The 24716-nt window shown below is 36.1% G+C and overlaps 1 protein-coding gene across 2 annotated transcripts in view; it reads right to left on the bottom strand.

Annotated features, from left to right (window-relative positions):
• The window catches only part of ZC2HC1A (zinc finger C2HC-type containing 1A), a 49531-nt gene extending 32302 nt beyond the window's left edge, over positions 1-17229 (bottom strand). Inside the window, exons 1-3 of one of the 2 annotated variants that reach the window (XM_060610764.2) lie at positions 17092-17229; positions 7103-7176; positions 4883-4999 (exon numbers count right to left, since the gene is read on the bottom strand). In XM_060610764.2, the coding sequence (XP_060466747.1) occupies positions 4883-4999; positions 7103-7176; positions 17092-17107 (207 nt within the window). In that variant the 5' untranslated portion in view covers positions 17108-17229. The remainder of the gene's footprint in view (positions 1-4882; positions 5000-7102; positions 7177-17091) is intronic. The other variant, XM_060610763.2, reaches the window with a different exon arrangement.
• Positions 17230-24716: the final 7487 nt, after the last annotated feature.

The raw sequence follows: 24716 nt of genomic DNA, 5'->3' as shown, positions 1-24716 counted from the left end.
TTATCCCTCCCCGCTCATGCTGTCTCTCTCTGTGTCTCTCAAAATAAATAAATAATATTAAAAATAATTAAACAAATAAATAAAAAAGAAAAAGAAATAGCATCAATCTTTTAAAACTCTTTCAAAAAATAAAAAAAACTAAGAACAATTTTCCAATTAGGTTTACAAAAGCAACAAAAATTTGATAGAAAGAAAAACGACAAACTCACTTCTCTCATGATGATAGATGCAAAACCTTAACTAAATACAAGCAAATTTAGATACTGGAGATAACTGACCCTTTAAAGTTTCTTATTTAATAGTGAAAGGTCTGAATACAACATTCATCTGCTCCATGAGTATAACTCATCTACTGGTAAGTTTTGGTGCTCTCCTCTACCTTTTTCTCATAGCATCCTTGTGTGGTTTATTATTATTCATCATTGAATGAATTAGGTTTTCCTGGTACAGCTATTTACAAGAGGTTCTGCAGAGAAGGAGAGGTCCACAGTCCCTTTCCAGGCTACACAAACCAACAGCTCTCTTCTCCTTTGTAGATACAGATGTAAATAAGGCCTCTCCATGATTACAAGACACACCTCTCATTCTTCTCTAAAACAATATGGGTCCAGGAAGGCTACTGCTGCCAGCCATGCTTCCCTCAGTAACCATACTAACTAACCACTTCAAAAAAAATGGGACCTAGCTCTTTAGAGTGGGCCCCTTACCTTCAGAAAGGGTATTTTATTTTCATTAGTGCTTTTGGAGATCTTCTGACATTGGGCTTCTTCAACTCTGTGCCTCTTCTCCCTACTTCCTCCTTTCTGGCTTTTGTTCAAATTAAGCGAGGCTCATTCCACTTCCTGGCCATCCAGGGTCCTGTACTCACCCCAGTTCCTGCTTTGGCTATAGTAAACAAGGGATATATACTTCCTGATTAGACTCCTCTCACATAAGGAGTCACCTTTAAGGTGAGGAGACCCTTCACCTTTGAGGTGGCAGGTTCCCATTCTGGGCCATGGGTCCCTCAGCAACTTCTTACACTTCCTCTGTGGGTAGGTTCTCCTGGCATTCAGTTGCTTTGGGCAGCCCTTACAAATATTTTGTAGTCTGTGGATTAGTTTCTCCCAAAATGGAGTTTGTATCTGCTTTACTCCACTCTGCTTATGATTTTGTAGGATTTCCTTGATACAGATAGAGAACTACACTATGATGTTTAAATCTTCTAATACACAGATTTTCAAGGGGGAAGAGTTAAGATGGTGGGACAGCATAGAGATCTCAGCTTGCCTCGTCACTGAAACACAGCTAGGTCAGCACCAAACCATTTTGAACACCTAAGAAACTGATCTGAGGATTAACACAACAATCTGGGTACTTGAGCCACAGAACTCGGCAGGAATGCAGTACAGAGAGGTGAACTGGGGGAGAGAAAAGCCATGGAGGGTTGGGAGCTGTTTTTGCAGAGAACAGAGAAAGAGTAAGGGGGGAGAGTGCAGTGCATCGGGATCATGCAAGAAAAGCATTCCTGCAAAAGTAGCTGGAGAGAAAGAGTGAAAACACTCACAGGAGACTGAACAAGAAATTTGTTCTCCGTAACCGCTAATGTGAAGAAAGGAGAGGGTTTCAATACCACCAAGATTCCATAAACAGTGGAGTACAGAGTCTGAAGTTCTGGGACTCAGTGCCTGGCAGAGCTTGGGAGGAAGTAGGTCGAATCCCCAGAAGCAGGAAATGGGGTCTGAGGGATTCATGTGCCACATGGGGAGAAATGGTTCCCCCGCTTGGAGTGCATTTGGTAGAGGCCATATGGCTTTCTCACAGGCAAAGGTCCCAGTGGACCCTGGAGAGTAGCCATATTTCCTGATATTGGGAGAAAGACGTCAGAGTGTGGTGAAACCTGGCACTGGCTATGCATTGTGATTCGCCATAATCTCTGAACCTCTGCTGCTGTGCGATCACATGAATGTTTTCTGGGGGCAAGCTGGCACCCAGCCATTGTTCAGCAAGACTCTCTGCCAGAGAGTTGGTGCAAGTCCAAGCAGAGGTCTTTAAAGTGTGGGGTTTTGAAACAAACCCTATCCGAGATAAAACTCCAAAGGGAGGTGCAGCCTGGCGAGTGGACAACTTGGACACGGACAGGGCAGAGGCAAGGAGTGGATGGAGGCCTGAAACAAAGAAGGGGTGCTTGATTGCTGGTTGGTGAAGAGTGCCAAGTTCCTGTGTCAGAGACTAGGGAGCTGGGTGAAGCCATTTCCACTTCTCATGCACACAGGCATCACACTGATCTACCCCAGTAAGCCAAGCAGCACAACCTAGTGGAGAATGGAGCTGTTATATCAAGCCCCTCCCAATTGCACCCCCCCCCCCAAGCACATCCCCTAGAAGACCAGGACAAGTCCCTCCACTTGCTTAGTGTACAGACTATAGAGGGCTTCATAGTTTCAGTTCTAGGGGAAATGGGATGTAACTTCATTCAGGTTTCATTCTGTTTGCTGGTTCATTTATTCATTTTGTTTCTGTTTTTGCTTAAATTGCCTTTTTTTCTTTTTTTTTTCTTTCCTCTTTCTTGGGTACAGAAAGGGAAAAATTTATTTTTATTTTTTTATTTTATTTATTTTTTAAAATATTTTATTCTATTTCATTTTATTCTACTTTATTATATAGTTTTTAAAAATTTTTTCTTACCTTTTTTTTTTCTTTTCTTTCCCTTTTTTCCTCTATCCTGTCAAGCTTTTTTCAACAAACAGACCAAAACACACTTAGGATCTAGCTCCCTTTATTTGATTTTTTTGTTTTGTTTTTAATTTTTATTTTTTATTTTATTAATTTTTTTTCTATCCTCCAAAATGACAAAACAAAGTAATTTACCCCAAAAGAAAGGACAGGAAGAAATGACAGCCAGGGGCTTAATCAGCATAGATATAAGCAAGATGTCTGAACTAGTCTGAACTAGAATTCAGAACCACAATAGTAAGAATACTAGCTGCAGTTGCAAAAAGCATAGAATCCCTTTCTGCAGAGATAAGAGAATAAAGTTTACTCAGGACTAAATTAAAAATGCTATAACTGAGAAGCAATCTCTAATGGATGCTACAACATCAAGGATGGATGAAGCAGAGCTGCAAATCAGCGATATAAAAGATAAAATTATGGAAAATAAGAAAGCAGGGAAAAAGAGGGAAGCAAAGGTAAAAGATCATGATATAAGACTTAGAGAACTCAGTGACTTATTAAAAAGGAATAACATCCAAATCATAGGACTCCCAGAAGATGAAGAGAGAAAAAGGGGCAGAAGGTTAATATGAGCAAATTATAGCAGAAAATTTTCCTAATCTGGGGAAGGACACAGACATCAAAATCCAAGAATCACAGAGAACTCCCATTAGATTCAACAAAAACCCACCATCACCAAGGCATATCAAAGTCAAATTCACAAAATACACAGACAAGGAAAGAATTATGAAAACATCAAGGGGAAAAAAGTCTTAATATACTGATTTTCAAACTTTAACATGAATATGTGTCCCCAAGGATTTTGTTAAAATGCAGATTCTAATTCAGTATGTCTGGGTGGGACCTGAGATTCTGCATTTCTAACATGTTCCCAAATAGTGCTGACATTATTGTTCTATAAACCACAATTTTAAGTACCAAGAAATTAAACTACTTAATGTAAAGCAATGGTTTTTACCTTGCTTTTATCTGAGGCTTAATTTTTCACTATTGGAACCCTTCTCCTTTAAAAAGAAATAGGATAGCTAACATTTATTGAGACATCATCATGGGTAAACTCAATGTAATCCTCATAAGAACCCCACAAGATAGATACTACCATTACAATTACTTTACAGATAAAGAAAAGTATAGATTAAGTAACCTGTCCAACACAATATGGTAAGTAACAGAGTAAGGGTTAAATCCAGGCAGGCTGCTCTTGAGCCAGCTTTCATTTTTATACCCACTATATTACATTGCCTCCAAAACTTCCAATAAACAATAGATAGTTTAACTGTCTTAGCTAATTAAAGCCAATATAATCATATATCTGGAAGACATACTAAGAAAAACTTCAAATAATGGTTTATGTACATTATTCAAATTTCACTATTCTTGACTTAAACAGTCACAGACTGAAAAACAAAGATGGACATTAGATTTTTCTATTGTCAAATAATTTTATTGTAAGATTAATTGCCCCACTGGGAAATGTTTTCCTGTAGCACAAGGAGAAGTCATTATCACTGAAGTAGAACCCATACAATGAGGTACTCAAATTTTTACTATTTCACTGAACTATTTAAAACTATGCCCAACAAAATATGTATGTGATTTGTTGTTAGCAATATAACACAACACAGGTAGCATTAAGGAGAGATTATTAAAGGAGATTCACTGCTTTCAAAGAAAACAAGCTGACAATGGCTATACATGGAGAGATGAGGAACTGATCAAACTTCCCCAGAAAGCATAAGATCACAATTACTGACAATCAAAATAATCAGTCTCTATTATACTAAGGTATCTATAAATTATAGCTTTACTTTTGCATATAGGGATTATACTACTGATATGACACTTAAACTTATACACAGTACCTAAGTTATGTTTGAAGTAATTAACAATGACTTAAAAAGAATATGTGAAAACTTTTAAATTATTTCCAGCCTACAACTAAGCAATTGGCTTTCCAATGCTATAAAAACCTCAGTGTAATAGGTTTTTAGACAGTAGTTGGTTTCTTCTTTGCAGAAGTTTAAAATAAACAATTTTCTGATCGTTTATAAACTGAAAACATGAAACAATTCTCCTTAATTTTCAATCTTAGCACAACAGAAAATTACAATTTTTTTCAATATATATAGCAGGAAAGTCCATACTATTCAAAAAGCTATGTAATTACCCTAGGTTTAAGAGGCTTTACTGTTGGAATATCAGTTCCTTCAGCTCTTTGTCTGCTTGAATCAAAAGTCTTCCGTTTTTTAGTGGCAGTTTTCTGGCAAATAGGTCCATGTTTTTTCTGTCAAGATGAATAAATGCAATATATCATTTTCTTTTCTATAGAAGGGAATTCTAAAAAACTTTAAATTGCCATTTGAGACCAATTTAAAAACTGGAAGATGAAATAAAAATAAAACAAATTAAATAAATAAATAAAACATAAATAAGACATATTTTGCTTTAACTAAAATTGTTAAAAAGTATATATGATGCATGCTGTAAGTTATCTTTCTCAAGAAAGTACAATTACTATATACAACAAGAGAGTATAGAAAAATACTCTTCCAAAATTTTATTAAGTTATTGAATATTCTAGTTTTTATACTGCTGAGAATAAGGAAATGTAATGTAACCAAATTGAAGCTATTGAGTGAAAAAAAAATTTCCCTTCATCACTGAATACATGAAAATAGATACTAGAAAAAGAATGTAAACAGAGACTGGATTAGCGTGAGGATCACAAAAAACTAACAGAATAGTAGTAGTCTGGGCTACTAAAATTATTAACATAATGGTAGTAAGTTAATGTAAAGTTAACACAAAATGATAGGACACAGTGGTCCGATTTCCTTCACAATCATCTATTTCTTCTCTTTTGGAAATCAAGTTCTCTGCCTTTCTTTACCAAGGATTTTTCTTGAGCTGTCTAGCCTTCCACTTCTACAGTTTTGTGTTTTTTTTTTAAATACAGCTGGCAGCTCATTCATTTAATCTTTCATGCATTCATTTCAATGGAAGCTCTCATAACTGATTCCAGTTAACCTAATGGATAAATAATCATTTCCCTTCCCCTAAATAAAAGACGTTAACAAAAGACATCAGTGCACTACATGCACTTTTTTTACTTCTGTATTTTGATAAACACTGAACAAGCTAGAACTGTTGAACTTTATCTGAGAAAAGAGGAAACCTCAGAACTGGTTGGTTTGGTATCATGGAGCCTCTTATATTTTCAATACACAATCAGAAATCAATTGTTCTATATACGTGTTTTCAGTTTTCATTTTCAACAAGCACTGTAATTATAGCTATTAGAATAAAAATCTCTTAAATATGAAAAAAACTAAAAGTGTGGCTAACAGGCAACTTCCTAATAGATGTCTATTCTCACATGGAGTTGTATGTGTCAAAAGTATGTAGCGCTTATTCCCAAATAGTGATCACATTATTTAATTAAATAAATAAATGAGGGCAAAAAGGGCAACTTTTTTCCTATGTAAACTGAGCTGAATGCTTTGAAAATAGTTTGAAAAACAGTGAATTGATAATAGAAACAAGAAAAAAAATCACTAAGTGTGGGCTAGATGTTTTTAAAGGACAAAGGAAAAAAAATTATTTATAAGAAGTCCATAGTTTGATGGACATTTTGGATCATTAAATCCTCACTTTGCTTTAAAGAAACAAACTGGAAATAGTAATAGACATTCTGGATTGTGGCAGAACTCTAGCCAGCAGATCCATATTCAAAGAAAACTCTTTATTCTACATCAAAATATTAATAAATGTATATTTATATTTAAAAGTAAAAATCAAGTATTTTATTAGTACATAGGCATTTTTTCCCTTATTCTCTAGTTGGCTATTTTTATATTAAAATCAATTAAAAGTGCCTTATGTTTGTGTACATCAAATATCTAAAAGTATCTAAAGAATGCATATCTTAGGTATACTTTTAATTGAAAACAATTTTTCTTTAGAATATTTCAAATACATTTAAAAATTAAGAGAACAGTGTCATGAACTCCTATTTCCTCATTAACAATTACCAAAAATTCAGCAATCTTGTCATCTATACTAGCTTTTTTTCCTTAAGTACTTTAAAGCAAATCCCAGACATCATATCATTCTGTCTTTAAATACATTATTATGCATTTCTCAGAGTTTTTGTTTAGTTTTGCTAATATTCCCAGAGAGGAACACTTTAACACAGTAGTTCTGAAGACCAAACTCTAAAAAAAAGAGACCATTCTGGAAGAAAGATCTAGATGAAACTGATATCTTTAACAAAGAACACTGGCCAGTATATCTTTTAATTATTCCACAGAGGTTCTTTCTGTAATGGCTGTCCTGAAGTATCAAACAATTACAGATCTGCCATAACCCAAAGGAAAAAGGTACTCACTAATGCCACTGGAAAGAATGTTCTTCCACAAATCTTGCATGGTAACAATTCTCCAACTTGGACACTTCCATTTTCTGAAACAGAAAAGAATTTTTTTTAATGTTTATTTTTGAGAGAGAGATAGAGTGTGAGTGGAGGAGAGGCAGAGAGAGAGAGAGAAACAGAATCAGAAATAGGCTCCAGGCTCTGAGCTGTCAGCACAGAGCTCCATGCGGGGCTCGAACCCATGAACCGTGAGATCATGACCTGAGCTAAAGTCAGACACTTAACTGACTGAGTAGCCATCTAGGCGCCCTTAGAAAAGAATTCAATCAGTAAATTCTTTGCTCAAATTGTGAAAGTTTCAAATTTCAATGTCTTCCCTTGGTTTCATATGCAAGTTGTGAATTCTTGTGGAAAATGACTTGTTTCATTTTGGAATAAACAATATTATTGATTAAAATGGGCACAAGATAACCACAAGTTATCAGTGGTCAAAAAGGCCATGCCAAATACTGAAGTCATGATTTAAGGATAACCAAACACATATTGCTGGAAATATGTAGTTTTCTTTAATTTTAACCAAACCAATTTGTTATATTCTCTGAACTTATAGGCTATCTCTCCTGTAAATTACCAAACGTTAAAAACCAAGTTTATCTTGGGGTGCCTGGGTGGCTCAGCTGGTTAAGTGTCTGATTCTTGATTTTGGCTCAGGTCATGATCTCAGGGTTTTGTGAGTTCGAGTTCTGTATGCTGACCGCACAAAGCTGGCTTGGGATTCTCCCTCTCTCTCTGCCCCTCCTCTGCTCGTACTCTCTGTCTCTCTCAAAATAAGTAAATAAACCTTAAAAAAAAGTTTACCTTAAGGTTAATAATACGTATTATTAATCCTCAAAGCATTAAGATATAACATTGGTGATCAGTGAGGTGGCTTCCTGAGATGATCTAAGGAGTCTAAGATAAAAAGAATCTTGTTCTGTTTAACACCAGACAACAGGAAGTATAATGCTTTAAAGAAAAAATCATCTAGTTACTATGCTGCCCTTATTATATGAATTGTTCATTATTTTATACATACAATATTATATTAGGATTCAATGGAGATATTACAATTGAGATATTCTGACAATTCATTAAATAAGGAACAAGTAGCTGCGACTTTTACTCAATTAAAACTTAATACATCTATCACGTTTTTCATACAACACATTTTGTTACTAAGTTGATTTAAAAAAAAAACAACTACATTCTTTGGAATTCTACATAGCTGAGTCAATATGTCATTTTATTTTCTAGCCAATCATCAAACCTAAATTTATTTCCATATCCGTAATTTTCTAAAAATGATACTTGAACCTGTATCTTAAACATATTTTCTGCTGAATATTTTACTGATTGTTTTACCACATGAAAGACAAATAGAAGCCACTTTGTTTTAGAAGTAACCTAAATAAGTTCATTAAAAAGTACAATTAGGACTTCATATAATTTATTCCAAAACATTTAGTGAGTTCACAGAAAACTAATAGAAAATCAAAATAGAAATTTTTGAGAATACAATCAAACAGTACCAGAAAAACTGCTGTGTTCTCTTATTCTCTTAACACTCCACTACCTTATTTTAATTGTAGACAGTGACTATTTGTCATCTCAGATGGAGACAATGTCTCTATGGTGGCAGCTAAGCAGTGGGCACTATAAAGGCAAAGCTAAGATTTGCATGATTTGTCCTTCTCCAATACCACATGTTAGGTTATTTAGGGAGAGCAACCTCATTTATAGGGACTTAATTCCACTATCTAAAAAGTTGAGGCAGTTGCTGGATAGAATCCATTACATACATTAAGATAAGCATGTCTTCATAATGATGGTCAAAGTGATATCACATGATGCATAATCTATTAAGTTGCTTATTTATAGTTTTCATATACTCTTAAATTCTATGCAATGATTTAAAAATTCATTAATACAAAGTGTTAAAAAGAATCACATATTTTATTTGCCTAAAAGTATATTTCAGTATCTCCTTGTTAAATAGATGACAAAGCAAAATTTTATAAAAATTAACTATTGAGAAAAATAAATTCAATCCATGGAAATAATGTGAGTGCCTGTGTGAGCACCCACAACTTGCCAAGCACATATCAAGCCATAGTGACACAGCATGAAATAACAAAATCACTGTTCTATAAAGCTAACAGTCTACATGATTTACTTCTTCACTATATCTAAGAACCAAATCATCTCCCATTTTTTAGTGTAATAGCAACTACAATACTAACATATAATAAAATCCAACTCCTGGGATTAATTACAAGTTATCAAATATGTTCAAATTGTCTTTAAAGGAAAAATCTTTATCTCTAAAAGGTATAAAAAAGAGGAAACCGCATTAAAGAGAAAGGATTTAAAAACAGTTATCCTGAAGAAAAAAAAATTAAGTCATTACTTCATTCAAAATAAATAAAAATATAAAGTTATAATTTCTTCCCTCTTATATTAGCTGGTCATGGAGGATTGCCCTATAATTCACAAAATATAACACATGTATGTATGTTAGTGTCAACACCTCCTTCTACCAGCAAGTCATGATAAGCAGTTTAGATTCAGTCACAAAGCCAAATTTTGTTGTAACGGTATTCATTAAAAGATATGACAGCTTAGCAGAAAAGGCACTGGTCCCAGCTCTATCACATAGAACTGTGACTCCCTGGGCACCTAAGATTAAGCTTCCTCTTGTATAAAATGAGAAAGTTAGGTTAAATGGCCTACATGGCCCCTTCTATCTCTAATATATCATAATAAATATACTATATTCATCTAATAAAATCTATCTTAAGACCACATTGGGAAGAAAAGTACATGGATGATAACATATCTCTCTTACCAGCATTAAATTTAAAAAAAAAATGGTTATATGTAAGGATGATTAAACCAACTGACCATTGCAGATGGTGGAATGAATGCTTCAGGTAGCATGTGGAATGTTGAGAAAATCACTTCCATTTGTCTACATACAGAACTGAGAATCTACAAGGAACTATTGCAAAGAACATGATGTCTCTCTCCTTGTTGGAAATGTCTTCAAGAAGAAAATGTATGATTAATCATATAAATAGCTTCAGTTTAAAATTTGTTAAATGAGGATATTATCTGTTTAATCTACCTTAAAATTTAAGGGATCATCTAAGATGGTATATATAAAAATGCTTCACAATCAATGAAATAAAAAAATACTACTCGGCAGCGCATGTGGGCAAACTCCACTAATCTGTCCTGAGTGGCAAAAGCTAGCAAATTGTGAGGCTTATAAAAGTATAGTAGAGATGATATGCAGAGGGTTGACTATTGTAGCAGAGAGCAAGCACTGTTGAAAGAAGCATTCAAACTAAGGACAAAAGCAAGTAAATAAAGTACTTTAATATTCTAAAACTCTCAAGAAGGTAACCTCTTATGAAAGTTATCACAAACACAATGTTGATTCTGTTATGCATTACCATGTTTAGCAATTTCAAACGTGCACCATAAAGCTTGAAACTGTATCTTCATATAATGCTGTTACATATATGTGTGTGTGTGTGTGTGTATGTATATATACACACACACACACACACACACACATATATAACTACACACACACATATATATATCATATAAAGATGCGATATATATGTATAAGTATGATATACATATTATGTATTATATGATAAATATATAGATACATAGAGATGTGAAATAATATATTGTTACATAAGACAGTTATGACATTCTAAAATGTACATATTTAAGAAATAGGAAAGAATATTTTCAAAAGAAAAGAAGTCTTGAAATTCAGAACAGTTCTGGCCTCTGTGTAGCATGTCTATTTCCTCACCTCTGGCCACTGTTCATCTGAATGCAATCTTTAAAATAAAACCTTCCTTTTGCAGCACATGGCATCTGTTACACACCACATTCTTCCAACAAATCTTTTCAAAATTTAATTACTTCCAGGTCAATAATCTCTAGTATCTCCAAGGTTTTTCCCGTTGAGCCCATCCTAGATTTCAACATTTCAACATTCACACTTAACCTACTCACTCACCCTCCACTCCTCTTTAGTCCATCCCTCCAGTTCAGCAAAAACCACTGTTGAAACAATTTAGTAAAGGTCCACATTTGACTCTTAAAATGCCCAACCACCCTCTCTAACCACACATTTCTACCTTCTATCTCTCTCTAAAGCACTTTCTTGATCTCAGAGTGATTTGAATTTTCTTGATAACCCATCTCTGGTTGCACTTCCCTTCCTGCTCAGTCTGAACCTGACTAGTCATTTCCATTTTGACCAATCACCCTCAAATCCCTTGCTCCAGGGTCACATGTTTGGAAAATGCCACATTAAATAAATGGGTATTCTTAGGGCAGAACTTCCTCAGTCTTAAAAAAGAGATTAGTATATTATTATTTCCTCAACGGAAATCCTTTCTCATCAAGGAGATATTTTAGGACCAATGTCCTGAGTAGCACATTTTTTTTGGAACACTGGCTTACATTTACTGACTAGCTCCTCTCTACTTCCCTTTCTCTCCCTATCTGAATTGCAGGCAAATTTTATCAGGCCTAAACACTATATTAAAATACATCAATTTGTTGATCCACAAGTATTTGCTGAGCACCTAGCATGACACAAGAACTGTTCTATGAGGTAAGCAAACACAGATGAACTTACAGAGCTTCTACTCTTCTAACAGGGAAAAAATAAAAGCAATGAAATATATAAAATGTCAGGTGGTGATAAGCACAATGTAGAAAAACAGCAGAGTAAGGAGAGAGAAGACAGTCATAGTGCTATGTGTGTTTGAAAGTGGGCGGGATCAGGGAGAGCTTCTTTAATGAGGAGACTTTAGAGTAGTGACTTGAACAAACAGGGAACTAGGGGCGCCTGAGTGGCTCAGTAGGTTAAGCAACCTACTGCTGGTCTTGGCTCAGGTCAGGATTGTACGGTTTGTGAGTCTGAGCCCCACATTGGGCTCCACATTGTCTTTCTCTGGCCTCCGTCACTTGTACTTTCTCTCTCTTTCTAAATAAATAAATAAACTTAAAAAAAAAAAAAAAAAGAAATAAACAAGGAATTAAACCACCCATGAATCTAACTGCCACATCCAGAGGCATCTGGCTGGCTTAAGTGGTAGAGCATACGACGCATGATCTCATGATCTCAGCATCATGAGTTCAAGCTGCATGTTGAGCATGGAGTCTAGTTTAAAATAATAATAATAATAATAATAATAATAATAATAACAACAACAATAATAATAATTGTCAAATCCAAAGCCCTCTCTTCAGTCCTCATTCTACTGAATCTTTCTATAGCATGAAGCACTGTTGATCAATCCCTTCTACCTTTAAAGTCCTTTCTCTCTTGGCTTAAATGATATTTCTCCCTCCTATGCCCAAGTTTTTCAGATCTCAGAAGCTAAGTAGGGTTTGACCTGGTTAATACTAAGACCTCCAGGAATTTCTGGTGCTATAGGCTTTTTCTGGCACACATTCACTACTCAATAAATATTAGTTTCTTACCACTTTCCCTTCTTGATAATTTTTAAATCTCTTTACAGACTTCTTCCTACTCCAATTTCCTTTCCTGTTCAACCCTAAAGCATCAATTCCTCCCCAAGCTTCTTTCCACATTTTGTTACATACAGCTTTCCTGGGTGAGTACATCCACTTGCTGTCACTTATATGTCATGGCTACTAAGCTAAAAATTCCAAGTAAACATTTCCAAGTAGCCATGAGACATTTCCACTAGATAGCCTCCAAGTACTGTACTAAAATTTCTAAAGCCAAACTCATTACCTCTTCTCCCACTCCACTTGGTCTTCTTGGTTAAAGATACTAACATTATCTCTTAGTTCAAGCTAGATAGACCTTTATATTTGATTCCTTTTCCCTGTCACATCCACCAGTCATATCTCACCTCTCTATCTCAGAAATATCTTCTAAATCTACCCTCCTTTTTCAAAAAAAATGTTTATTTATTTATTTATTTTGAGAAAGAGAGAGAAAGCGGGGAGGAGGGGGCAGAGAAAGAGGGACAGAAAGAATCCCAAGCAGGCTCCACACTGTCAGTACAGGGCTCAACACGGGGTTAGAACTCACGAACTGAGAGATCATGATCTGGGCTGTCAGACAATTAACCAACTGAGTCATCCAGGTGCCCCTATCTTCCCTTTTTAATTCCTGCTACTTGTGCCTTAGTTCAAATCCTCATCACATATATGTATTTCCAGTTTCTTCTTTCTCTAGTCTATCTAACCTGCTGCCAAAGGCATCTAATGAGACTGCCCACAACACCTCCCAAGCATGCAGTTTTACCTGTACCGAATCACTCCTAAGCTCCTAACACACTTCTTATGAGTTTACCCATCCAATAAACAAGTACTGAGGGGGCTTCCTATGTACTAGGCACTTCGTTGAAAGCTTTATATATGTGACATCATTTAATCTTAATATAGTCAGGCAGGTCAGTATTTAATAGCCCCACTTTTTATAGCTGAAGAAACTGAAGGTCCAATTAACCAAATCATAGAGCTAAAAAGAAACAAAGCAATGATCCAAACACAGGCCTCTCGAACACACTGGCTATTAAAATAATCTAGTTTCCAACTCAGCACAATAAATAAATAAATAAATAAATAAATAAATAAAGGCAAGATAAATTTAAAAAGATGAAGAATTGTTCAGTAAACTAGTATGTATTTGGACTAGGGAAAAACAAAACAAAAAGGAAACTCTAATGGGTCAGGAATGCTTGTCTTAACTAAATCAGAGGCTACATTAAAGAAGAAGAATTAGACTTCTAATGAGGTTTTAGAAGATAGTACACTTAGATCTACTAAGTTAGTAACCCACAAAAGGAATGGGCAGCCTGATCTCTGTTAAAACTGTTAGTAACCACTTATCAAGATGTTATGAAAGAAATGACAATACTGTATTGATTAAATCTGCTTAAAGTTTATCATTTCTACATTTTAAGGATGAAAAGCTTGGGAGAGATTGGAACTCTCCCAAGTCTAGAACTACTTCTACTGGTCTCGAGTATACCTATTGAGCACAAGACTTAGGTGAAAAGGAATTAAAGGCGTTGCTCTAACTACACACAGAACACATAAGTGCTCAGATATAGATTACACAAAATCATGAGCAATAATTTACATTTAGTTTTGAAATACAGTGTTCGGACTAATACCTCATCCCGTTAACAACCAGAAAACATGAAAGTCCCAGAAGACCAAAAATAATATTAAGCGGTACATGTTTTATATAAAAATAATTTTTAAAAGAGTACAATAATCTTCAATAGAATTTTTTAGGAGCCCATATATTTTCTGGTTTTATAATCAAGCTTAGTCCAGTTACTGGTTTCAACTACAAACATGGGTATAATGCCAAACAGTACAATATTTGCTCAATTACTATGATGTTGAGCAAATTCCTGAAGATTTTCTACTGGACACTTCAATATAATGTTTATTAGACACTTAGTGCTAGATTTTAACTTCCAATAAGGGGAAAACTTTATCTTACTTATCACTGTATCAATGTTTATTAAATGAAGACATGGATAAATGAATTAATGAATGGTAACCTTAAGATTCAAACTTATGATCTTTGCAAAATGTGACCTCATAGGGACTGATTTTAAAAAAGAAGGAAAGAAAGAAAGGCACTGTTCTAACTTCAACAAAACTTCTCAGAGCTTTTGTTGTATTAGCTTAAACCACTTTTGAAATTACTAATATTCAATTACTTTTCTGTACAGAAAACCAATTTAATATACTTTAACCTAATTCATTAGAACTAAACACATTATAGTTAATGATAATAACTAATTTTGTTTAAAACTCAAAACAAAACAAAAACAAAAGTAAAGGGCAAGTTACTATTTACCATGATACATCACAAGCTGGGCCCATAAAATGTGCCCCTAATAACACACTATATTAACATCAGAATACATGTATTTCTCCACCCATGTAATTGAGTACTATAATAGGTTTTCATTATATTTTAAAAGCATTCTTATTAAGATTTCAATAGTAATGTCTTAGTACTGCAAAAATGTAAGGTTTACTAAAATACCGACTTAATGAGAGCAGAGCTTTGACTTTATATTTTTTGCTACGTCTCCAGGGCCTAGAATGATGCCCACCATAGACAAAGTCATTAATCTAACAACAAATATTTATTAAGTACCTACTCTGTGTCAGACACTGTTTTAGGTGCTTAGCATACATAAGTGAAAAAGCAGATGAAGATCTTTGCCTTAATTACAAATGTTGAATAAAATAATAAAAATCTGCAGAAAAACTGTTTTAAAGCATTTTAAGTATGTTTTGATAACTTCATGAAAATTCCAGAACCCATTATGCTATAAGACCAACACATATTACAAAATACATTAAAAAATATAAGACGCCGGGTCACCTGGGTGGCTCGGTTGGTTAAGCCTCCTACTTCAGCTCAGGTCATGACCTCACAGTTCTTGAGTTCGAACCCCACATTGGGCTCTGTACTGACAGCTCAGAGCCTGGAGCCTGCTTCAGATTCTGTGCCGCCTTCTCTCTCTGCCCCTCCCCCGCTCACGCTCGCTCGCTCTCTCTCTCTCTCTCTCTCTCTCTCAAAAATAAATAAATGTAAAAAAATTTTTAAAAATAAGATGCCTCCAGGAGTCCTCTAAAAAAAATATTGAAAGTAAGGAATGCTATCATTACAATTCCTATCTCATGGAAGCTTAATGATCTCCCTAAAATAAATTAAATGATCAAAGACTAAGACCTTCATTTGCAACAGTATACTGCAGCTGCCCACAAATGGAAAATTATCAGAATTCTTATCTACCATTCTCAAGCTGTTTACTATGAGAGCAAAAGCATGAAACACTATCATACTCATCATTACACTTGTTTTTTGGTGAGCTTAGGTAACTGCAAAAAGTTACCAGTTATTACTTTTCATAACATAACCTGAAATAATTTGCTGTCTGGCATGCAACAATACAGGGCTGAATGCTTCTGTTTATTTTTAATTCCACCTGAATCTATGTAAACTAGGAGGGGGGGAAAAAGAGCTAAATCAAGGCAACATGATTTTTCAATTCTGCAGGCTTCTTCTTCATGGAAAGGATTAACCACAATTTGAAAAATAATCTTGAAACTGTTGTTGCCAATGTTAGTTGGGTTTTTTTTTTTTCCTTTGTTGTTTTTAGGCAAACTCTATACTACACAGTATTAAATGGATAAAAATAATAGAGAAGTGAAAGAATTGGGAAAAAAGCAAAATCTGGAGACATGGTTACAGCACAAGGATAAACTCAAAAGATAAGGAATCAATGCCGGCTCTTTCTTACAGAATCGTAATGAGTAAGTCTTAAATCCTTCTGTTAATCTATTGTCCCGGCTCTAAAGCTGGCCAGAGACTCTTCCTTGGGAGATGCTCTTGGCATCCCTCCAACAGAAGATGCGGTACAAATAGAAAAACGGTTACCTAGGGAAACTGGCCAAGGAAAGTGTCAGAAGCTAGAGGCTGGAAACAGCCTAGAGGTGGAAATACACCCCGAGGCCCCCCAGGAAAGGCTAGCGGTAGGGAGCCCATGGACAATAATAAAGAATCTACTTTGCAAGAAAAATAAAATCTGTCCGGAGTCTATGATTACCAAAAGGACACTCAGGAATCAGGCAAGACCAGAAGATGTTAGGAAGAGACCTGCAGGCAGATGCCAAAGGCAGTATCAAGCTCGAGGTGGAGAACCCCAGCTGAAGACCGTCTGAAGCGGGGCAGCCAGAGGATCATTAGCTCCACCGTGTCGGGGGCTGTAGAGCTACCGCCTGCCAGGGCCTGGGGAGGAGCGGCGGAGTCCACCACTCTGGACCCGCCCTCGCTTCCCCGGTACAGCTCTCCTTGGCACCCCTGGCTGCTCCGGGTCCGCTCTAACCGCCCGGCCCGTATTCCTTCACCTCCTCACCTTCCAGTCCCTCCATTGCGCCACCACCTCTGATTCCGCGAGATTCCTCCGGCAGCGCCCGCAGCAGCTGCCACCGCCGCTGCCGCCGCCGCCACCGCCCAGCTCCGGCTGTAGCAACCCGGCCGCACCTCCCACCCGCTAACATCCCGGGCTCCCATTGGCCCGACGCTGGCGGGGCGGGGCTCGTGAAGGGCGGGGCCTCGTGAGGAGGCGCGCCTCTAGCAGCTCCTGCGCGGCTGCCTCCTGGCTGTGAGCTTTCCCGGCCGTCCTCCCTCCCGGTAAGCCTAAACCACTTCAGGTTGCGTAGTGCCGCCCAATGACGCCTTTGTTCCTCTGACTGCAGACTTGTTTCCCTCACAGCTTATCCTTCTATTTAGAATGTCTCAGCACCTCACGGGCAGCCCTTTACCAGTCCCTCAGTCGGTCAATGCAGGTGTGTCTTCTATTCTATCTCTCTCTGAGGACTTTAAGCAAACAAGCAAGCCAAACACACGTCCTACACTCGACTGTGCAGCGCACTCTCCATTTTCCGCTTGTTGGTCACATGACACTACCTGAGTGTGTTTCCTTATGCTAGAAATTCACACACAGATTTAGGGGTTGAGGCACTTTTTTTTCCCTTTTTTAGAGAAATCATACTTTGCGCCTGGCGTGTAGAACTGAGATTGCTCTAAATACTTGGAAATCATTTCCTCAGCATGAAAGTTTGGGCGGAAAATTAGAAGGGAAAGCCAGCCCTGCCTTCATCTTCATCTACTCCGGGCTTACCCAGGCCCTTTTAACTAAAATAGTCTGCTGGCCTCCTAATTTATGAAGTAATATCAAAACTATGATCAGGGAGTTTAAGGGCGGAATGAGGGAATGACTTAGGGAGTGAGGGCTATTTCTGTCAGAGTCCAACCCTTTTGGGGATGAAGGTAATTTCGAAACCAGCTAAAACTTTTGCTTAACAGTCTAATACATTTCACCAGAACTAAATTTCTTTGAAAATTTGATTTAATAGTGAGAAACCATGTGGTGTGTTAACTCTAGTATATCCACTGGCAAGTTATCAGTATTAATGTAATTTCTGAACAAATCTTATATTAATTTTCTTATTTATCTGTCCAGTTGCCGAGTTTTCACATCATATCTAACTTTGTCTATTGTTAAAAGGATGTATCTTACAAAGCAGTAGCGTTTAGGAAACAATGGTCCTCCTACTCCCGCTCAAAGGTATTACCGTCAACCCTTGAATAATACTGGATTAAGGGTGCTGACACCTGCACAGTCAAAAGTCCACGAATAACTTTTGACTCCCCCAAAACTTAATTAATAGACTGTTGTTGACTGGAAGCCTACCAAGAGTATCAACAATTAACACATATTTTGTGTGTTACATGTATTATATATTGTATTCTTACAATAATGTAAGCTAGAGAAAAGAAAATGTTATTGAGAAAATCAAAACGAAGAGAAAATACATTTACAGTACTGTATTTATAAAAAAATAAAAATAAAACTCCATGTGTAAGTGGATTCCCGCAGTTCAAACCTGTAGTTTTCAAGGGTCAACGATTATAAACTAGAAACAAACACTAGGGGGGGATATCACCTCTTATTAGGAAGGTTATCCAAGTATAGTTAAAAGCCATATGGTCCATCTCTTACAGAGTCATGTAAAGGAAAACTTCAGCCATTCCTGTCTCTATTCATGCCTTTCCCATGGTTCTGCTTTGACTTTTCTGTTCCTCTAACATCTGAGATCCTGGGCCTAATTGGCTAGGCTTCAGCCACCTGCCACTTAGCCTCCTTGGCCTGAGTGGATAAGTCCTTTTTCCTTGGTGCTGCTAAGACAAAGCTAGAAGTGTGTGTGTGTGTGTGTGTGTGTGTGTGTGTGTGTGTGTGTGGAGGGCACTTTAAAAAAAAATTTTTTTTAACGTTTATTTATTTTTGAGACAGAGAGAGACAGAGCATGAGCAGGGGAGGGGTAGAGACAGAGGTAGGCACAGAATCTGAAGCAGGCTCCAGGCCCTGAGCTGTCAGCACAGAGCCCGACGCGGGGCTCAAACTCACAGACCACGAGATCATGACATGAGCCAAAGTGGGACTCTCAACCAACTGAGCCACCCAGGCGCCCCTGGAGGGCACTTTTAAAAGAGCACTAAGAAAAAAATAAATAAATAAAAAAAATAAAAGAGCACTAAGGAGGAAAAAAACACACTTGGAAGAAAACCCCAAAGAATGAAGGAATTTGCTTTACAAATTGCAAATTCTTGATCTCAAGTCAAGCCAAAGATGGAGTTGGCTGATACATACTCTGTTAGGCATAATAGCTGTAGTAACAACAAAAACATTAATAGTAATGATAACAATAACAATTTTTTTAAAAAATCATATTAGGCATATTTTAGGTCCTTTTCATATGTTTACTTACTTCATCTTCAAAACAGTTCTTCAGAGTAGATACTATAGTGTTCATTTTTCAGAATTAGTGTCTTTGTTTTCTAGATATCTCAGATTAATTTTTTGCCATTATTTGTACTACTAGTGAATGGTAATTTGGATTTAAACTCTGGTCTGTCTGATTTTACCTATGGCAATTTCATGGGACACATCACTTCCCTTTCTCACCTTACCTTCTAGTTGCCTCAAATATAATTCTAAATGTTCAGACATGTCATTGAAGGTATACTTGAGTAGGCATTATTACTCTGAATCTTAATTTTCTAACACATGCCTGCTTATCTCCTGGACAGATAACGGTCTCTCAGCACTTTTATGCTACAGCAACCCTGGCTCCTGCAGCTTTTCCCTGGTCCTGATCTCTGGGCAAAGAGGATAGTTTCTTCTCTGCCTTTCTAAATTCCATCCTCTGCCTCCTACATGCCTGGCCTGAGAGTCTCTTGAGTCTTGGTGCTCTCTTCTGACTTTACTTCCTCTTGATCTATTCCATTCTTCTGATTCATCCTTTCAACAAATATTTGTTAAGTACCTACCTTGTTTCAGGCCCATTTCATTACTACAAAAATGAATGAAACTCAATTTCTTCTCTTATGTTCCTTACCTGTTCATATCTTTTTTAGCTGTCCACTGATCTTTTTAGCTCATGATAACATTCATAGATGAATACAAATTAAAGATTTTCTCACCTCTTTATCATACAAAAAAGAAAGCAGTGGTTCAGAGATGTTTACTGACTCCATCCAGGTGACAAAACTAGTAAGTAGCTGAAATAGATATTGCACCCTTATCACATAGTATCCCTGCTTCTTTATGCTTTGCATTACTTTCCCTTCAACCATCATTTCCTGGAGCTAACCCACGTCCCTTTTGCACCTTCCACAGTGCTGAGCAAGCTATGTGTATCTTCTTGTTTCAAAGCTCCAACCTCCCTTTGGATCTTACACAAAGATCAGTTTGCCTCTCTGAGACAACATTTGGCTGCCATTCAAATCATTTGCAGAACACAGGTAAATGAGATTCTGAATCTCGGTGAGAATCCAACTCAGTTTATCAACTCCCATTACGTAGGGCATTTCTTCCTTCCATAGCCTCCAGAAGAATGACCCACAGCACTTTAGGAATTTATGCATTTAGTAACCTTAAAAAAATGATAATTTTCATCAAAAACAAAAGAAGCATATTTCCCTTAAAGGGGAGAAGGAGCTGTTGAACAGTTTTCTAGATTGAGGAAGCACATCCTGAGTTGGCTCTTATTAGTTTTATTTTGTAGATTGAAGTAAAAACAAAATTCTTTTAGTGTTCAGGGATAAAATAGTATAGTTTTAAGCAAGAAAACACTGAGAAAAGAGAGGAACTTAAAGCAAACTTCATCTCCTTCATTGACTGGAGGGCTATTCAATTCACAGTGTGATAGTGATTATTCTACTCTTTCTCCTCTAGTTCCAAAAGGAACTCCAATTCCAAAAGGAACATGTATTCTCCCCACTTGCAAAACTAATTCTCAGCAGCAAAAGGATAAATTTTTTTCAACCTTTGGTTATGATCCCATCTACCCATCCTTTGCCCCCACAATCCAAAATCTTAACTGGAAATCTATTAATTGAGATACTTATTGAGATACCCCCACATAAAGATCTCTGTTCTTGGCAGAACAGGAGGCTCCAAAGAAGTCTCTCTGCTTTTTATGCAATTAACATCTGGTAGAGGAAGCCCTGGGAAAGACATAATACAGAGTGATAGAGGACAATATATTCAATATATTATTAAGTCTTAGGTGTTGTGGCACAGCTTATAAAAGTGATTGGTTTCAGGAAGACATTTACATAAATGGAACAATTTAAAAGGCCTTATGGAGAATAAGAACTTAAATTGTATTTTGAAGGGTGTCATTGGATAGGTAAAGATCACTGAGGATGAGGGGGCAATGGCTTACTTAAGTCTTAAGAAAATAATGCAAGCCTGGCATGTTCTGGGATAGTCAGTAAATGAGAGTATTTATATATATTTGTTCCTGTAATATTTTTTCTTAAGTTACAAGTACAGCATTATATAACTTATATTTTTTTAAATCTCAGGTGTTAAGTTAATAATAAATGGGTGAGGGGCATTAAAGAGGGTATTTGTTGTGAGGAGCACTGGGTGTTGTAGGTAAATGATGAATCACTAAATTCTACACCTGAAACCAATTTTACCATATATGTTAACTAACTAGAATTTAAGTTAAGTAAAAACTTGAAAAATGTATAGCACATATGCCATGTGTCTACACAAAGGCATCCCCCCCCCCCCCCCGCATTTTATTATTTAGACTTTCATTCATCATTTTAACTCTGTTTGCCAACCTCCTCATAATAGAGCATCATTATATTGCATTTGGGCTCAAAGCTCACAGTTATCTTTGGATATATATGCTTCCTTGAAACATATGTGGTACTGTTTTATATGTACATCTGTTTTTAATTTATATACATGACATTATACTGTAGCCTTCATTCAGTTTGTAATTTTTAAATAAATATTAATTTAGAGATTTACCCATGCTGCTGTATGTGACACTAGTTTATTGCTTCTAAATTCCGGATAGTATTTTACTGTATGTATACACCATGCTTTGTTTACCCATTTCTCCAGTGATGTACCCCCAGTTGCCTCTAATCTGCTACTGCGATGAACATCTTTCTGCCTGTCCCCTTGTGAACCTGGACTCCAGTTTCTCTGGGATGCATCCCTGGAATGGATTACTGGATCATATTCATTTCTAGTAAGTATGGCCAAATTGTTCTCTACAGTGGCTGTACCACTGTACACTGCCATCAGCCACGTGCAAGAGTCTCATTTCCCTATGTTTCATTAATACATGGTTTACCTCTAATTTTCACCAATCTGTTGAAAATCAAGACATTGGCATCTCTTTACATATTTGCTAATTCAGATTTGATTTTCAATGAATTGCCTAATTTTATCCATATTTTGTGTCAGGATTCTCATTTTTTCTTAACGATTTATAAATTCCTTATGTATTTTAGATGTTTACTTATTGCTAATTTTGATTATGTAAAAAAAAAAAATCTTTTTCCAGTGTGTCAAAAATCTGATAACTTAGTCTATAACACCTTTCATAGAACAGAAATTGGTCAGGTCGTCAATATATTGTTCTTATGACTTGTGCATTTGGCTTTTTATTGAAGTTCTCTTCACCCGTAGATTATAACAGTACTTGCTTACACATTTTTCCATTAGTTAACCAAATCTAATCCTAAGAAAACAGAAACAATTTAGATACTGACTGGGGAGGACAGCAAAAACGTTTTGTATGTGTGTGTCTTATATGTTATAGGGTAACTCTAAAAATTCAAATAAGAACCAATGCCTAGAACTTTTTGGAGACGTTGTGAACTTCAGCTTTATGCCTATTGTCTTCAGGAAAGCCATATGTTTTCAGGTGCTCCTTTTCTCACCTGGAGGAAGAGAAACAGAAAAAAAGAAAAAAAATATCCTAAGTCCTTTCCCCCTTGTCTTATTATTAATTATAGCAGCTTCCTGGGTCCTTCAAAAGCATTTTCTTAAAAATGCTCTAATGTATTGCAAATAAATATTATATAATATTAATCATGACGAGGGTGTTTATACTAAGGACAAAAAAAGGAAAAGTCTCCCATTATAAATCACATAAGTGAATATCTTGGCATTTGTTAATGATTTTAACACCCTAATGAGTATGTTTCTTAAAACAATTATTAGATACTGTAGTTTCTCCAGCTACTTTTAAATGGAAACCGCTATATGAGAATTAACCCCATGAATACATGTAATTACTAATATAATTGATTACTTGATTTTAAGAACAAACAGGTAAAAGTGAAAAACTAAAGCTCTAATTTTCAGTGTAGTTGTGCCTTTATTAGAACTATCTGCCATTAATATACAAATGCCCACATTTGCAAACCTATCATTCTAATAGAAAAGTTACTTATTTACAGTTTTACATTGAAAGTATACTATTCTATTTACTTACTTCTTACTTAGAATGTACTTCTTACTTAGAATAGATTTGGTATATTGTCTAATTTTATAATATGAATCCAACAATTGTTTGCTTACTGTTTCTAAGAAACAGAATTGCTTAAGCTTTGAGTACATTTATGTTTCTTAGCAGCTAACAGATAATCAAAAAAACAAATGAGGATTTTGTCTGGCTCTGTTTTCAAAACAAAATAAAGTTTATGTTTTCATAAGAAAGAGAAATTCCAGATAATAAAATAATGGTATTCATAGGAACTTAGTTTACATGCAATTCAAGGAATGACCAGTTTTCAAAGAATTTGAGTACCATAATATACTACAGTGAATGTCAGGGTTTTGTTTTGTTTTGTTTTGAGAATTCAGAGCTCTTAATACCTTTATAGTGCCTCTGTTATTGTGAACATCTGTGACCTTTTGTAATGGAGGATGTTGACAGTTTCAGATCCCCTCACTGGGAGGTGCATCCAGCCTAGCTGTTGAGAATGTTAGCTGATAACCCATAGCTACTTCCTTCTCTAAAGAATTGCCCTTCTTATGAATAGTACTGCCATACCTAAGAGGTTATGGCCCTCGCCATCAGGAGGGCATCCCACAGCTAGTGGCTGACTCTTGGATACAACAAGCTAACCTTTGACTGAAGGTGAGCTAAAGCCAGTGTCCATGTAAGACTACATCCTTGCTTACCTATCTTCTTCCCTACTACCCTAACCTGTTTCCCTTAGTCATGGAGAGTCATCTGTAACAAATCATTTACACCAGAATCCCCCTCTCAGTCCCTGCTTCTAGGGAACCGTCCTTTTATAGGTATATAGTAGTGCCAATTTAATGACCTACTACTGTTACTAAAAGTTATTCTATCTCATGCCCAGCTGTACTGGAGTTGATAATAACAACACAGAATATTAACCATTCAGTGCTTTTGATAATTCTCTACATTTTCGTAGGGCATTTCATTTTTGAGAAGCTTAGTATAATACTTCAGTCAATGGTATTCAATAAATATTTGCTAAATGACTGAATAGATATGAGTGAATGGTGTGGTTTTCAAAACAGTTCTTTTGGGTAGGCAGAGAGATTTTATGTATTTATTTTTTAAAGTTTATTTATTTATTTTGAGAGAGAGTGTGAATGGAGAAGAGGCAGAGAGAGAAAGAGAG

The sequence above is a fragment of the Panthera onca genome, chromosome F2, assembly GCF_046562875.1.
Source record: "Panthera onca isolate mPanOnc1 chromosome F2, mPanOnc1 haplotype 2, whole genome shotgun sequence".
NCBI lineage: Eukaryota > Metazoa > Chordata > Mammalia > Carnivora > Felidae > Panthera > Panthera onca.
This window is presented reverse-complemented; position numbering and strand designations above follow the sequence as displayed.